Source organism: Camarhynchus parvulus, unplaced genomic scaffold (assembly GCF_901933205.1).
Source record: "Camarhynchus parvulus unplaced genomic scaffold, STF_HiC, whole genome shotgun sequence".
Classification (NCBI taxonomy): Eukaryota; Metazoa; Chordata; class Aves; order Passeriformes; family Thraupidae; genus Camarhynchus; species Camarhynchus parvulus.
Window position 1 is genome coordinate 170,540 of NW_022148402.1, and position 14,878 is coordinate 185,417.

Sequence of the window (14,878 nt, forward strand, 5' to 3'; positions counted from 1 at the left end):
TCACTTTTGGGTCTTTTTGGGTCATTTTGGGGTGGTTTTTGGTCATTTTGTGTCATTTTGAGGTGATTTTGGGTATTTTTGGGTCATTTTTGGGCCATTCTGGGTATTTTTGGGTCATTTTTGGGTCATTTTTGGGTCATTTTGGATCATTTCGGGTATTTTTGGGCCATTTTTGGGACATTTTGGGGTGGTTTTGGGTCATTTTTGGGTCATTTTTGGGCCATTTTAGGGTGCTTTTGGGTCATTTTTTGGTCATTTTGGGGTGGTTTTGGGTATTTTTTGGACATTTTGGGGTGGTTTTGGGTATTTTTTGGACATTTTTGGGACATTTTTGGATGGTTTTGGGTATTTTGGGTCATTTTGGGCCATTTTAGGGTGCTTTTGGGTCATTTTTTGGTCATTTTGGGTCATTTTGGGGCGGTTTTGAGTCATTTTTGGGTCATTTTGGGTGATTTATGGTATTTTTGGGTTATTTTGGGGCGGTTTTGAGTAATTTTTGGGCCATTTTGGGTCATTTCTGGGTCATTTAGGGTTTTGAGTCACTTTTGGGCCATTTTTGGGCCATTTTGGGGTGCTTTTGAGTAATTTTTTGGACATTTGGGTCATTTTCGGGTGGTTTGGGGTCACTTTTGGGTCTTTTTGGGTCATTTTGGGTGATTTATGGTATTTTTGGGTCATTTTTGGGCCATTTTAGGGTGCTTTTGGGTCATTTTTTGGACATTTTGGGGTGGTTTTGGGTCATTTTGGGGTCATTTTTGGGCGATTTTGAGTCATTTTTGGGCCACTTAGGGTCATTTAGGGTGTTTTTGAGCCATTTTTGGGTGGTTTTGAGTCATTTTTGGGCCATTTTGGGCCATTTTAGGTCACTTTTGGGCGGTTTTGGGTCATCTTTGGGTGATTTTGAGTCATTTTGGGGTGATTTTAGGCCATTTTGGGGTGGTTTTGGGTCATTTTTGGGCCATTTTGGGTCATTTAGGGTATTTTTGGGCCATTTTGGGCCATTTTAGGTCAGTTTTGGGCAGTTTTGGGTCATTTTGGGTGATTTTGAGTCATTTTGGGCGATTTAGAGTCATTTTTGGGCCATTTAGGGTCATTTAGGGTATTTTTGGGTCATTTTTGGGCGATTTTGGGCCAATTTAGGTCAGTTTTGGGCCATTTTGGGTCATTTTTGGGTCAATATGGGCCATTCTGGGGTGTATTTTAGGGCAGTTATTTGGGTCATCTTTTGGCGGAATGGGTCATTTTTGGGGTCATTTTGGGCCATTCTGAGTCATTTTGGGAACGATTTTGGGTCATAAAGGGTATAAAAGGGGCTTTTGGGCCATTTTAGGTCAGCTTTGGGCCAATTTTATTTTTGGGTTTTTCGTATTTTTGGGTAAAAAATTTTGGGCCATTCGAATATTTTTGGGAAAAATAGGTCAGTTTTGGGCTTTTTGGGTCATCTTTGGGTGATTTCGAGTATTTTTAGATTTAGGGGTTTTTGGGCCATTTGGGCCTTTATGGTTTTGGGCCATTTTGGGTCATTTTTGGGCCATTTAGTAGTTTTGGGGTTTTGGGTTTTTGGGTATTTTGGGGTTTTGGGCCATTTTGGTTTTGGGCCATTTGGGGTTCATTTTGGGCCATTTTAGGTCATTTTGGGGCGTTTGGCCTTTTGGCGGTTTTGGGCATTTGGGTTGGCTTTTGGGCAAATCCTGGGGCTTGAGAAATGGGCGGTAGTGGCCCTTAGAACACCTGGGCGGGCGGGCCCCCGCCTCGGCCAGGATACTGGGAAACCGAAAAAAATGGGGGAGCGGCAAAAGGGAAACGGGTCAGAAATGGGAAAAAAAGGGTTAGAAATGGGAAAAATGGGTTAGAAATGGGAAAAAGGTAGAAATGGGAAAAAAGGGGTTAGAAATGGGAAAAAAAGGGGTCAGAAATGGGAAAAAAGGGTTAGAAATGGGAAAAAAAGGGGTTAGAAATTAAAAAAACGGGTTAGAAATGGGAAAAATATGGGTTAGAAATGGGAAAAAACGGGTTAAAATGGAAAAAAATATGGGTTAGAAATGGGAAAAAACGGGTCAGAAATGGGAAAAAAAATGGGTTAGAAATGGGAAAAAAAGGGGTCAGAAATGGAAAAAATTGGGTTAGAAATGGGAAAAACAGGTTAGAAATGGGAAAAAAAGGGGTTAGAAATGAAAAAAGTGGGTTAGAAATGAAAAAAATGGGTGAGTAATTAAAAAATTGGGTTAGAAATTAAAAAATTGGGTTAGAAATTTAAAAAATGGATTAGAAATTTAAAAATTGGGTTAGAAATGAAAAAAATATGGGTTAGAAATGAAAAAATGGGTAAGAAATAAGAAAAAATGGGTTAGAAATAAAAAAACGGGTTAGAAATGAAAAAAATGGATTAGAAATTTAAAAAATTGGGTTAGAAATTAAAAAAAAAGGGTTAGAAATAAAAAAATCAGTTAGAAATGAAAAAAATGGGTTAGAAATTAAAAAAATGGGTAAGAAATTAAAAAAATATGGGTGAGAAATAAAAAAAATGGGTGAGAAATAAAAAAAGGGTTAAAAAAAAAAAGGGATTTCAAATGCAAAAATTCTGTGAAAAATCCTTAAAAAATCCCACTAAAAATGACTTTAAAAATCTCACTAAAAATTCCCCCCAAAATCCCATCAAAAAAAAAAACCTCATTAAAAATCCCATTAAAAACACAAAAAAACCCCACAATTCAGCGGGAAAACAGAAAGCAGCAAAAACCCCGCTGGAAACGGGGAAAAAATGGGTCAGAAATGAAAAAAATAGGATTTAAAACTGAAAAATTCCATTTAAAATCCTTAAAAAATCCCATTAAAGAGAAATAAAAAATCCTGTTAGAAACAAAAAAAAAAGGGATTTAAAATGAAAAAAAATTCTCTGAAAAATCCTTAAAAAAATCCCATTAAAAACTCCCCCCAAAATCCCATTAAAAAGAAACAAAAATTCATTAAAAATCCCATTAAAAGCACAAAAACCCTCCAAAAATCCCACCAAAAATCCCATTAAAAACACCCCAAAAATCTCATTAAAAATCCGTTTAAAAATCCCATTAAAATGCCCCAAAGCTCCCCCCAAAAAACCCCAAAAAATCCCATTAAAAACATAAAAATTCCCAATAAAAACCCCACTAAAATCTCACAAAAAACTCCCCAAAATCCCATTAAAAACCCCCTAAAAATCTCATTAAAAATCAAAAAACCCCCTCATTAAAAATCCCATTAAAAGCACAAAACCCCTCCCAAAAATCCCAGTAAAAACCCCCCAAAAATTCCTTTAAAAATTAAAAAAATCTCCAATTAAAAATTTAAAAACCTCCATTAAAAATCTCCCCAAAAACCAATTAAACCTCCCAAAAACCCCATTAAAAAAACCAAAAAATCTCATTAAAAATCCGCTCAAAAATCCCGTTAAAATGCCCGAAAGCTCCCCCAAAAACCAAAAAATCCCACTAAAAAAACCCCAAAATCCCATTAAAAATATAAAAAAATCCCACTAAAAATCTCATTAAAAACACCCCAAAAATCTCATTAAAAATCCGTTTAAAAATCCCATTAAAATGCCCAAAAGCTCCCCCAAAAACCCCAAAAAATCCCATTAAATTCCCCCCAAAATCCCATTAAAAATATAAAAAATACTCATTAAAAAACCCATTAAAAATATAAAAAATACTCATTAAAAATCCCATTAAAAATATAAAAAATACTCATTTCAAAACCCATTAAAAATATAAAAAATACTCATTAAAAATCCCATTAAAAATATAAAAAACCCTTATAAAAGCCCCACTAAAAATCACCCAAAAAACCCCAAAAAATCCCATTAAAAACCCCAAAAATCATAAAAATCCCATTAAAAATCAAAAAAATCCCGACAAATCCCCCCAAATGTTCCCGAAATTCCCAAATTTTCCTCAAAAATTCCCAAATTTCCCCCAAATTTCCCCCAAAATTGGGAATTTGGACCTTTCCGAACCAGGCGGTGCCGATCTCCTGCAGGAGGCTCAGCTGCCCCGGGGGAGCTGCGACACAAAAATTCCCAGTTTTCCACCCAAAATTCCCATTTTTCCACCCAAAATTCTGAATTTTCCACCCAAAATTCCCAGTTTTCCATCCCAAAATTCTGAATTTTCCACCCAAAATTCCCAGTTTTCCATCCCAAATTCCCATTTTTGCACCCAAAATTCCCAATTTTCCACCCAAAATTCCAAATTTTCCACCCAAAATTCTGAATTTTCCACCCAAAATTCCCAGTTTTCCATCCCAAATTCCCATTTTTCCACCCAAAATTCCCATTTTTCCACCCAAAATTCCCAGTTTTCCACCCAAAATCCCGAATTTTCCACCCAAAATTCCCATTTTTCCACCCAAAATTCCCATTTTTGCACCCAAAATTTGAAAATTTCCACCCCAAATTCCCAATTTTCCACCCAAAATTCCCATTTTTCCACCCAAAATTCCCAGTTTTGCACCCAAAATTTGAAAATTTCCACCCCAAATTCCCAATTTTCCACCCAAAATTCCCATTTTTGCACCCAAAATTCTGAATTTTCCACCCAAAATTCTGAATTTTCCACCCAAAATTCCCATTTTTCCACCCAAAATTTGAAAATTTCCACCCAAAATCCCTAATTTTCCACCCCAAATTCCCATTTTTCCACCCAAAATTCTGAATTTTCCACCCCAAATTCCCATTTTTCCACCCAAAATTCCCAGTTTTGCACCCAAAATTTGAAAATTTCCACCCAAAATTCCCAGTTTTCCACCCAAAATCCCGAATTTTCAACCCAAAATTCTGAATTTTCCACTCAAAATTCCCATTTTTCCACCCAAAATTCTGAATTTTCCACTTAAAATTCCCATTTTTCCACCCAAAATTCTGAATTTTCCACTCAAAATTCCCATTTTTCCACTTAAAATTCCCATTTTTCCACCCCAAATTCCCAATTTTCCACCCAAAATCCCCATTTTTCCACCCAAAATTCTGAATTTTCCACCCAAAATTCCCAGTTTTCCACCTAAAATCCCGAATTTTCCACCCAAAATTCCGATTTTTCCACCCAAAATTCCGAATTTTCCACCCAAAATTCCCATTTTTCCACCCAAAATTCCCATTTTTCCACCCAAAATTCTGAATTTTCCACCCCAAATTTGGAATTTTCCACCCAAAATTCCCATTTTTCCAGCCAAAATTCCCATTTTTCCACCCCAAATTCCCAATTTTCCACCCAAAATTCCCATTTTTGCACCCAAAATTCCCATTTTTCCACCCAAAATTCAGAATTTTCCACTCAAAATTCCCATTTTTCCACCCAAATTCCCAATTTTCCACCCAAAATCCCCAATTTTCCACCCAAAATCCCCATTTTTCCACCCAAAATTCCCAATTTTCCACCCAAAATCCCGAATTTTCCACCCAAAATTCCCAATTTTCCACCCAAAATTCCCATTTTTCCACCCAAAATTCTGAATTTTCCACTCAAAATTCCGAATTTTCCACCCAAAATTCCCAGTTTTGCACCCAAAATTTGAAAATTTCCACCCCAAATTCCCAATTTTCCACCCCAAATTCCCAATTTTCCACCCAAAATTCCAAATTTTCCACTCAAAATTCCCATTTTTCCACCCAAAATTCTGAATTTTCCACTCAAAATTCCCATTTTTGCACCCCAAATTCCCATTTTTCCACCCAAAATTCTGAATTTTCCACCCCAAATTCCCATTTTTCCACCCAAAATTCCCATTTTTCCACCCAAAATTCCCAATTTTCCACCCAAAATTCCCAGTTTTCCACCCAAAATTCCCAGTTTTCCACTTAAAATCCCGAATTTTCCACCCAAAATTCCCAGTTTTCCACCCAAAATCCCGAATTTTCCACCCAAAATTCCGAATTTTCCACCCAAAATTCCCATTTTTACACCCAAAATTCCCAGTTTTCCACCCAAAATCCCGAATTTTCCACCCAAAATCCCGAATTTTCCACACAAAATTCCCATTTTTCCACCCAAAATTCTGAATTTTCCACCCAAAATTCCCAGTTTTGCACACAAAATTTGAAAATTTCCACCCCAAATTCCCAATTTTCCACCCAAAATTCCCATTTTTGCACCCAAAATTCCGAATTTTCCACCCAAAATTCCCAGTTTTGCACCCAAAATTCAGAATTCTCCACACAAAATTCCCATTTTTCCACCCCAAATTCCCAGTTTTGCACCCAAAATTTGAAAATTTCCACCCCAAATTCCCAATTTTCCACTCAAAATTCCCATTTTTCCACCCAAAATTCCGAATTTTCCACCCAAAATTCCGAATTTTCCACCCAAAATTCCCAGTTTTGCACACAAAATTTGAAAATTTCCACCCAAAATTCCCATTTTTCCACCCAAAATTCCCATTTTTCCACCCCAAATTCCCATTTTTCCACCCAAAATTTCGAATTTTCCACCCAAAATTCCGAATTTTCCACCCAAAATTCCCATTTTTCCACCCAAAATTTCAGGGTTTGCACCCAAAATTTGAAAATTTCCACCCCAAATTCCCAGTTTTGCACCCAAAATTCTGAATTTTCCACTCAAAATTCTGAATTTTCCACCCAAAATTTGAAAATTTCCACCCAAAATTCTCATTTTCCCCCCACTTTTCCTCCAATTTCCCCCAATTTTTCCTCCCAAATTTTCCCATTTTTCTCCCCAATTTTTCCTCCCATTTCCCCCCCAATTTTCCCATTTTCCCTCCAATTTCCCCCCAATTTTTCCTCCCAACTTTTCCTCCAATTTTTTCCCCAAATTCACATTTTTCTCCCCAATTTCCACCGCAATTTTTCCCCATTTTTCCTCCCAAATTCTCCCAATTTTCCCCAATTTTTTTCCCAAATTTTCCCACTTTTCCCCCCAATTTTTTCCCCAAATTCCCATTTTTCTCCCCATTTTCCCTCCCAAATTCTCCTCCATTTCCCCCCAGTTTTCCTCCCATTTTCCCCCAATTTTCCCCAAATTTCCCCATTTTTCTCCCCAATTTTTCCCCCCAATTTTTTCCCATTTTTCCCCCTTTTTCCCCCAATTTTTTCCCAAATTTTCCCACTTTTTCCTCCATTTTCCCCCCATTTCCCCCAAATCCCCAATTTCCCCTTTTGCTCCAATTTTCCCCATTTTCCCAAACTCCATTTTTCCCCATTTTCCCCCATTTCCCCCCAATTTTTTCCCCAAATGCCCAATTTTCCCCATTTTCCCTTTTTTCCCCATTTCCCCCATTTCCCCCATTTCACCAAAATTTTCCCCAAATTTTCCCAAATTCCCATTTTCCCCCAATTTCCCCTTTTCCTCCATTTTTCCCCATTTCCCCAAACTCCAATTTTCCCCATTTTTCCCCAATTCCCATTTCCCCCAGTTTTTTCCCCAAATTCCCATTTTTCCCCATTTCCCCCCAATTTTTCCAAATTCCCAATTTCCCCCATTTTCCCCCATTTCACCCAAATTTTCCCCAAATTTTCCCAAATTCCCATTTCCCCCCATTTTCCCAAATTCCCATTTCTCCCCTCTTTGCCCAAATTCCTATTTTCCCCATTTTCCCCATTTTTTCCCCTTTTTGCCCAAATTCCCATTTTCCCATTTTCCCCCATTTCCCCCCCAATTTTCCCAAATCCCATTTTTTTTCCCCAAATTTTCCCCCATATTCCCCCATTTTCCCCCATTTTCCCAAATTCCATTTTCCCCAACATTTTTCCCAAATTCCAATTTTCCCCAATTTTCCCATTTCCCCATTTTTCCCCAATTTTCCCCATTTTCCTCCAAATTTTCCCATTTTCCCCACTTTTCCCCAAATCCCCATTTTCCCCCCATTTTTGCCCAAATTCCCATTTTTTTCCCCAATTTTTCCCCGCCCCAATTCCCATTTTCCCCATTTTCCCCAATTTTCCCCATTTTTTTCCCAAATCCCATTTTTCCCCATTTTCCCCCAAATTTTCCCCATATTTCCCCAAAGTTTCCGTTTTTCCCCAAATTTTCCCCCATTTCCCCAAATTCCCATTTTGCTCCAATTTTCCCCATTTTCCCAAACTTCAATTTTCCCCATTTTTCCCCATTTTCCCTCATTTTTCCCAAATTCCCATTTCCCCCATTTCGCCCAAATTTTCCCCAAATTTTCCCATTTCCCCAATTTCCCGTTTTTCCCAATTTCCCCAAATCCCCATTTTCCCCAATTTCCCGTTTTCCCCAAATCCCCATTTTCCCATTTCTCCCCTCTTTTCCTAAATTCCTATTTTCCCAATTTTCCCCATTTTTTCCCCCCATTTTGCCCAAATTCCCATTTTCCCATTTTCCCCCATTTCCCCCCCAATTTTCCCAAATCCCCAATTTTCCCAAAAACCCATTTTTCCCCATTTTCCCCATTTCCCCCAAATTTTCCCCAAATTCCCATTTTGCTCCAATTTTCCCCATTTTCCCAAACTCCATTTTCCCTCATTTTTCCCCAATTCCCATTTCCCCCATTTCGCCCAAATTTTCCCCAAATTTTCCCATTTTCCCCCATTTTGCCCAAATTTTCCCCATTTTCCCCAAATTTTCCCATTTTCCCATTTCTCCCCTTTTTTCCCAAATTCCTATTTTCCCAATTTTCCCCATTTTTTCCCCAAATTCCCATTTTCCTTTTCCCATTTTCCCCCATTTCCCCATTTTCCCCAAATTCCCATTTTGCTCCAATTTTCCCCATTTTCCCTCATTTTTCCCAAATTCCCCTTTTCCCCCATTTCGCCCAAATTTCCCCATTTCCCCCAATTTTTTTCCCAATTTCCCCCAAATTTTCCCCGTTTTTCCCAAATTCCCGCTCTTTTGCCCCGTTCCGTACCCGGCGGCGGCTCCAGGGGCACCACGAACACCTCGGCCCGGGGCGGGGAAAATTCCCCCGAAAATTCCCCGGAATCCTCGGCCCCGTCCGGGCTCTGCAGCTCCTGTGGTGGAACATTCCGGAACATTCGGGAATTTCAGGAAAATTCGGCATTTTGGGGAATTTTTTGGGGATTTTTTTGAGATTTTTTGGGGAATTTTTTGGGGAATTTTTGGGGGATTTTGAGATGAATTCCCCGGAATCCTCGGCCCCGTCCGGGCTCTCCAGATCCTGCGGTGGAACATTCCGGAACATTCGGGAAATTTACAGAAAATTCGGCATTTTGGGGGATTTTTGGGGATTTTTTGGGATTTTTTGAGATTTTTTGGGGATTTTTTGAGGAATTTTTGGGGGATTTTTTGGGGAATTTTTGGGGGATTTTGAGATGAATTCCCCGGAATCCTCGGCCCCGTCCAGGCTCTCCAGATCCTGTGGTGGAACATTCCGGAAAATTCGGGAAATTTCCAGAAAATTCGGGATTTTTTGGGAGTTTTTGGGTTTTTTGGGGGTTTTTTTTTGGGAATTTTTTTGGAGATTTTTTTGGGGGGATTTTGGGGAATTTTTTGGGTGAATTTTTTGGGTGAATTTTTTTGGGAATTTTCGAGGTGAATTCCCCGGACTCCTCGTCCCCATCTGGGCTCTGCAGCTCCTGAGATGGAAAATTCCGGAAATTTGGGAATTTTGGGGATTTCAGGATTTTGGGGGAATTTTTGAGTTTAAATTGGGGATTTTTGGGTGAATTTTTGGGGATTTTTTGGGGATTTTTGGGTAAATTTTTGGGGATTTTTGGGTGAATTTTTGGGGATTTTTCCGGGATTTTTGGGGTGAATTTTTGGGGATTTTTGGGGCATTTTTGGGGGCAAATTTAGGGATGTTTTGGGTGAATTTTTGGGGTAAATTTGGGGATTTTGGGGGCGAATGTTTGGGTAAATTTGGGGATTTTTTGGGGATTTTTGGGGGATTTTTGGGGCCAATTTTTGGGTTTAAATTGGGGATTTTTGGGTGAATTTTTGGGGATTTTTTCGGGATTTTTGGGGTGAATTTTTGGGTAAATTTGGGGATTTTTGGAGTAGATTTTTCAGGATTTTTTGGGTGAATTTTTGGGTTTAAATTGGGGATTTTTGGGTGAATTTTTGGGTGAATTTCTGGGTAAATTTGGGGATTTTGGGGCGGATTTTTTGGGGATTTTTGGGGTGAATCTGGGGGGTTTTGGGGCTCACCTTGAAGCCGAGGTCGCAGCGCTTGCAGCACAGGCAGGTGAGGAGGAGGAGGACGAAGGCCACGAGCCCCGAGCACGAGAGCAGCAGCGCGGCCGAGGGGGGACCCGCGGGGGGCGAGCCTGGAATGGGGTGAAAAACGGGGAAATTGGGAAAAATTGGGGAAAAAATGGGGAAAAATGGGGAAAAAATGGGGAAAAATGGGAGAAAAATTGGGGAAAATTGGGAAAAAATGAGGGGAAAAATTGGGGAAAAATGGGGAAAAATTGGGGAAAAAATGGGGAAAAAATGGGGGAAAATTGGGGAAAAATGGGAGCAAAATTGGGGAAAATTGGGAAAAAATTGAGGGGAAAATTGGGGAAAAAATGGGGGGAAATGGGGAAAAATTGGGAAAAAATGGGGAAAAAATGGGGAAAATTGGGGAAAAAATGGGGAAAAATTGGGGAAAATTGGGAAAAAAATGAGGGGAAAAATGGGGAAAAAATGGGAAAAAATGGGGGAAAAATTGGGGAAAAATGGGGAAAAATGGGGAAAAATTGGGGAAAAATGAAAAAAAAATTGGGGGAAAATTGGGGAAAAATGGGGAAAAATGGGAGAAAAATTGGGGAAAATTGGGAAAAAAATGAGGGGAAAATTGGGGAAAAAATGGGGGGAAATGGGGAAAAATTGGGGAAAAATGGGGAAAAATTGGGGAAAAAATGGGGAAAAAATGGGGAAAAAAGGGATTTTGGGGGGGTGGGAGGGACAGACGGACACGGGACAGACGGACACGGGACAGACGGACACGGGACAGACGGACACGGCGCCAAAAGGCTCCAAAGGCCCAACAGAAGCCAATAATCAATACTGACTGGTAGCTGATAATCAATCAATACCCAATAGCCAATAATCAACATTCGCTGGCTGATAATCAATAGTCGATAGCCGATAGCCAATCAATAGCCAATAGTCAGTACCTGATAGCCAATAATCAATAGCTCATCGCTGATAACCAATACCCAATAACCAATAATCAATCAATACCCAATAGCCAATAATCAGCATTCGCTAGCTGATAATTAATAGCTGATAGCTGATAATCAATAGCCAATAATCAATACTGACAGCTGATAATCAATGCCTGATAGCCAATAATCAATAGCTCATAGCTGATAACCAATACCCAATAACCAATAATCAATCAATATCCAATAGCCAATAATCAATCAATACCCAATAGCCAACAATCAATACCTGAAGGCCGATAACCAATGACTGATAGCTGATAATCAATCAATACCCGATAGCAGACAATCAATACCCACTAACCAATCATTACCCAATAGCCAATAACCATTCAATAACCGAGAGCTGATAATCAATCGATACCTGCTAGCTGATAATCAATACCCGATAGCCAGAACCAATACCCAGAAGCCAATAACCAATCAATACCCGATAGCCGATAATCAATACCTGATAATGGATCCCCGATAACCGATACCCAATACCTGATAATTGATCCCGGAAAACCAAGAATCGATCCCTGATAAGCAATACCCGATAATCGATAATCAATAACCAATAATCAATAATCAATAATCGATCACTCACCGCGGGCCGGGGGCGCCCCAATCGCTCCGGGCGCTCCCAGCGAGGCCCCATAATCGATCCCCGATAGCCGATAATCAATACCCGATAACCAATAACCAATAATCAATAATCGATAATCAATAATCGATAACCGATAATCGATCACTCACCGCGGGCCGGGGGCGCCCCCAGCACTCCAGGTGGTCCCAGCGCAGCCCGAAAATCGATCCCCAATAACCGATAATCAATACCCGATAACCAATAATCAATAATCGATAACCGATAATCAATAACCGATAATCGATCACTCACCGCGGGCCGGGGGCGCCCCCAGCGCTCCGGGCGCTCCCAGCGAGGCCATGGCCGCCAGTAGGGGGGGGAGGGGCCAGAGGGGGCGGGGCCAAAGAGGGAGGGACCGCGGAGGCCCCGCCCCCTTCATGGCCAGGCCCCGCCCCTTTGGGGGAGGGGTCAGAGGGGAGGGGCCGGGAGGGGAGGGCGGGGCATGGGGGGAATTGGGGGGAAAATTGGGGAAAAATTGGGGGAAAAATGGGGAATTTGGGGAAATTGGGGGAAATTTGGGGGAAATTGGGAAAAATGGGGAAAATTTAGGAAAAAATGGGGGGAAAATTGGGAAAAAATGAGGGGAAATTGGGGAGAAAAAGAGAAAAAATGGGGGAAAAAAGAGGAAAATGAAGAGGGAAAATGGAAGGAAAATGGGGAAATTTAGGGGAAAAATGGGGGAAAAATGGGGAAAATGAGGGAAATCAAATGGGGGGAAAATGAGGGAAATTTAGGGAAAAATTTGAGAAAATAAAGAGGAAAAATGGGGGAAAAAAATGGGACTAAATGGGGGAAAAGTGGGAGGAAGTTAGGGGGGAAAAAAGAGGAAAAATTCGGGAAAATTGAGGAGAAAAAAAGAGAAAAGTTAGGAAAAAAGTGGGGCAAATGGGGAAAATTAGGGGGGAAAGTTAGGGAGGAAAATGGGAATTAAATGGGGGAAAAAGGAGGGAAATAAATGGGGGAAATGGGGAAAAAAGGAGAAAATAATGAGGAAAAAATGGGGGAAATTTGGGGAAAATTAGGGAAAAATGGGGTAAAAGTGGGGAAAAAAGGAGGGAAAAGGGGAGAGAAAATGGGAAAAAAGGGAATTAAATTAGGGAAAATCAGGGGGAAAAAAGGAGGAAAAAATGGGGGGAAATTGGGAAAAATTAGGGGAAAAAGGAGGAAAAATTGGGGAAAATTGGGAAAAAGGAGAAAAAATGGGGAAAATTCGGGAGAAAGAGAGGAACAAATAGGGAAAAATATGGGGGCAAAGAGGAAAAAATGAGGGAAAAAAGAAGAAAGATGGGGAAAAAAAGGGGGAAAAATGGGAATTAAATGGGAGGAAAATGAGGACAAATGGGAATTAAATAGGGAAAAAAGGGAAAATGGGAAACGAAGGAGGGAGAAAATGGGGGAATTACGGGGAAAAGGGAGGAAAAATGGGAATTTATGGAGGAGGAAATGGGGAAAACTGGGAAAAAAGGAGAATAAAAGGTGGAAAAATGCAGGAAAAATCGGGAAAAAAGGGAGGATTTGTGAGGGAGAAAGGAGGGAAAATCGGGGGAGAATGGAGGGAAAATGGGGCAAAACGGGGCAAAAAAGGGAATTTAGGGCGGGGTTTAAGGGGGAATTTCAGAGGCAAAAAAGGCGAATTTTAGGGAGGGGAAAAACGAGGGGAAAACGGGAAAAATAAGGCAAAAAAAAAAAAAGAAAGAGGAAACCCGGGAATTGCGGGAGGGGGAGGGGGGGGATTCAGGGGAGGGGGGACAAAGGGGGGGGTGGAAAAAAGGGGAGGGGGCGGCGCTAAAAGGTGGGGGGGGTCCCGGGGGGTCCCCGGGTGCGGAGGCGGCGGCGGCGCCGCTGTCGCGACCGATCGCGACCGACGGCGACCCCCCCCCAACCCCCCGGCCCCCCCCGCGCTCGGCGCCGCCGATGGTCCCGCCCAGCCCGGAGCCGGCGCTGATTGGATAAAGCTGCTGTCAATCAACGCCGCAAAGGGAGGGGCGGGGCGCTCGGAGGCGTTGTCATGGCAACAGGGGATGGGGATGGAGATTTTGGGGGGTTTTGTGTTATTTTGTTTCAAATTTGGGGAATTTTTGGCGGAATTTTGTGACGCTCGGAGGGGTTTTGGGGGAATTTTGGGATATTGAGAGGTGTAGGGGATTTTGAGCGGGTTTGGGTGGAAGTTTTGGAGTTTTTGGGTTTTTTGGGAGGATTGGAGGGAATTTCTTTGGTGATTTTTTGGACACCGGGCGGGATTTTAGGGGATTTGAGGGATATTGCGGGGTCTGAAGGGATTTTGGGGGGTTTTGGGCGGCAGTTTTGGCGGTTTTTAGGACATTGAGGGAGGTACACGGAGCTACACCCCCGGGACGTCCAGGGACGCATCTGGACAGATGCGCGAGCCCTCAATGTCCCCTAAAAATGCCCCAAATGCCCCAAATTCACCCCAAAATCCATCCGCTCCCCCTTGGAGGACCCCGCTCTCCCCCCCACCCTCAGGGATAAAATGGCGGCGCCCCGCGCGGCCTCCCCTCATCTCTATGGTCTTCCCACCCCGATCCCCTATTGGTCGACACCGCCCCCGCTGCTCGCTCTGATTGGCTATCAGTGCAAAATTGGGCGTGGCATATTCTTTGGAGTATATAAAGCGACGCTGGCGAATTCGCCCCTCTTTCCGTGCCCGCGAACGCGGCGCAGCTGAGGTGAGGGCGGAAGAGCCGCCGGTACCGGGGATCCCTCCGGTGCTCCCCCCGCCTCTCCCGGAGCCTTCCCGGTGCTACCGGGCCCTGCCGGGGATTTACCGGGAGCGGCGGCATCGCTTTAAGGCGAGACTGAGACCTCGGCAAGGCTCTGTGGCCCGCGCAAAGCTCTGAGGGCGCATGCGCGGCGCTTGCGCATCTTAGCGGGCGGGGCTGGCGCGCATGCGTAGAGCGCGCCACGTGGTGGGGGGGAGCTGGAAATTTGGGAATTTCGGGAAAATTTTGGGAATTTTATGGAATTTTGGGATTGAGACATATCGCGATATGGCCCCGCAGCTGTCGCCATGCCCGTGGCCCGGAGCTGGGTGTGTCGTAAGACCTACGTGACCCCGCGGCGCCCCTTTGAGAAGTCGCGGCTCGACCAGGAGCTGAAACTGATCGGTAAGACTG

The 14,878-nt window shown here is 42.2% G+C and overlaps 1 protein-coding gene across 1 annotated transcript; it reads right to left on the bottom strand.

Annotated features, from left to right (window-relative positions):
• Nucleotides 1–1,722: 1,722 nt before the first annotated feature.
• On the bottom strand, nucleotides 1,723–14,545 carry LOC115916724 (serine/threonine-protein kinase LMTK3-like). Its single transcript, XM_030970462.1, has 6 exons — nucleotides 14,531–14,545; nucleotides 11,997–12,138; nucleotides 10,116–10,234; nucleotides 8,857–8,959; nucleotides 3,982–4,037; nucleotides 1,723–1,764 (listed from the first exon to the last, which is right to left on the bottom strand). The coding sequence occupies exons 1-6, from the start codon at nucleotides 14,543–14,545 to the stop codon at nucleotides 1,723–1,725; spliced, it is 477 nt and encodes a 158-aa protein (XP_030826322.1).
• Between the last annotated feature and the right edge of the window lie 333 nt (nucleotides 14,546–14,878).

Excerpts from the sequence above, each read along its gene's own strand:
- LOC115916724 (XM_030970462.1), bottom strand. Across the intron at positions 10,235-11,996 it reads GGGGGCGCCCCCGGCCCGCG|GCTCGCCCCCCGCGGGTCCC; the intron begins GTGAGTGATCGA and ends ACCCCATTCCAG. Across the intron at positions 8,960-10,115 it reads GCTGCGACCTCGGCTTCAAG|GAGCTGCAGAGCCCGGACGG; the intron begins GTGAGCCCCAAA and ends GTTCCACCACAG.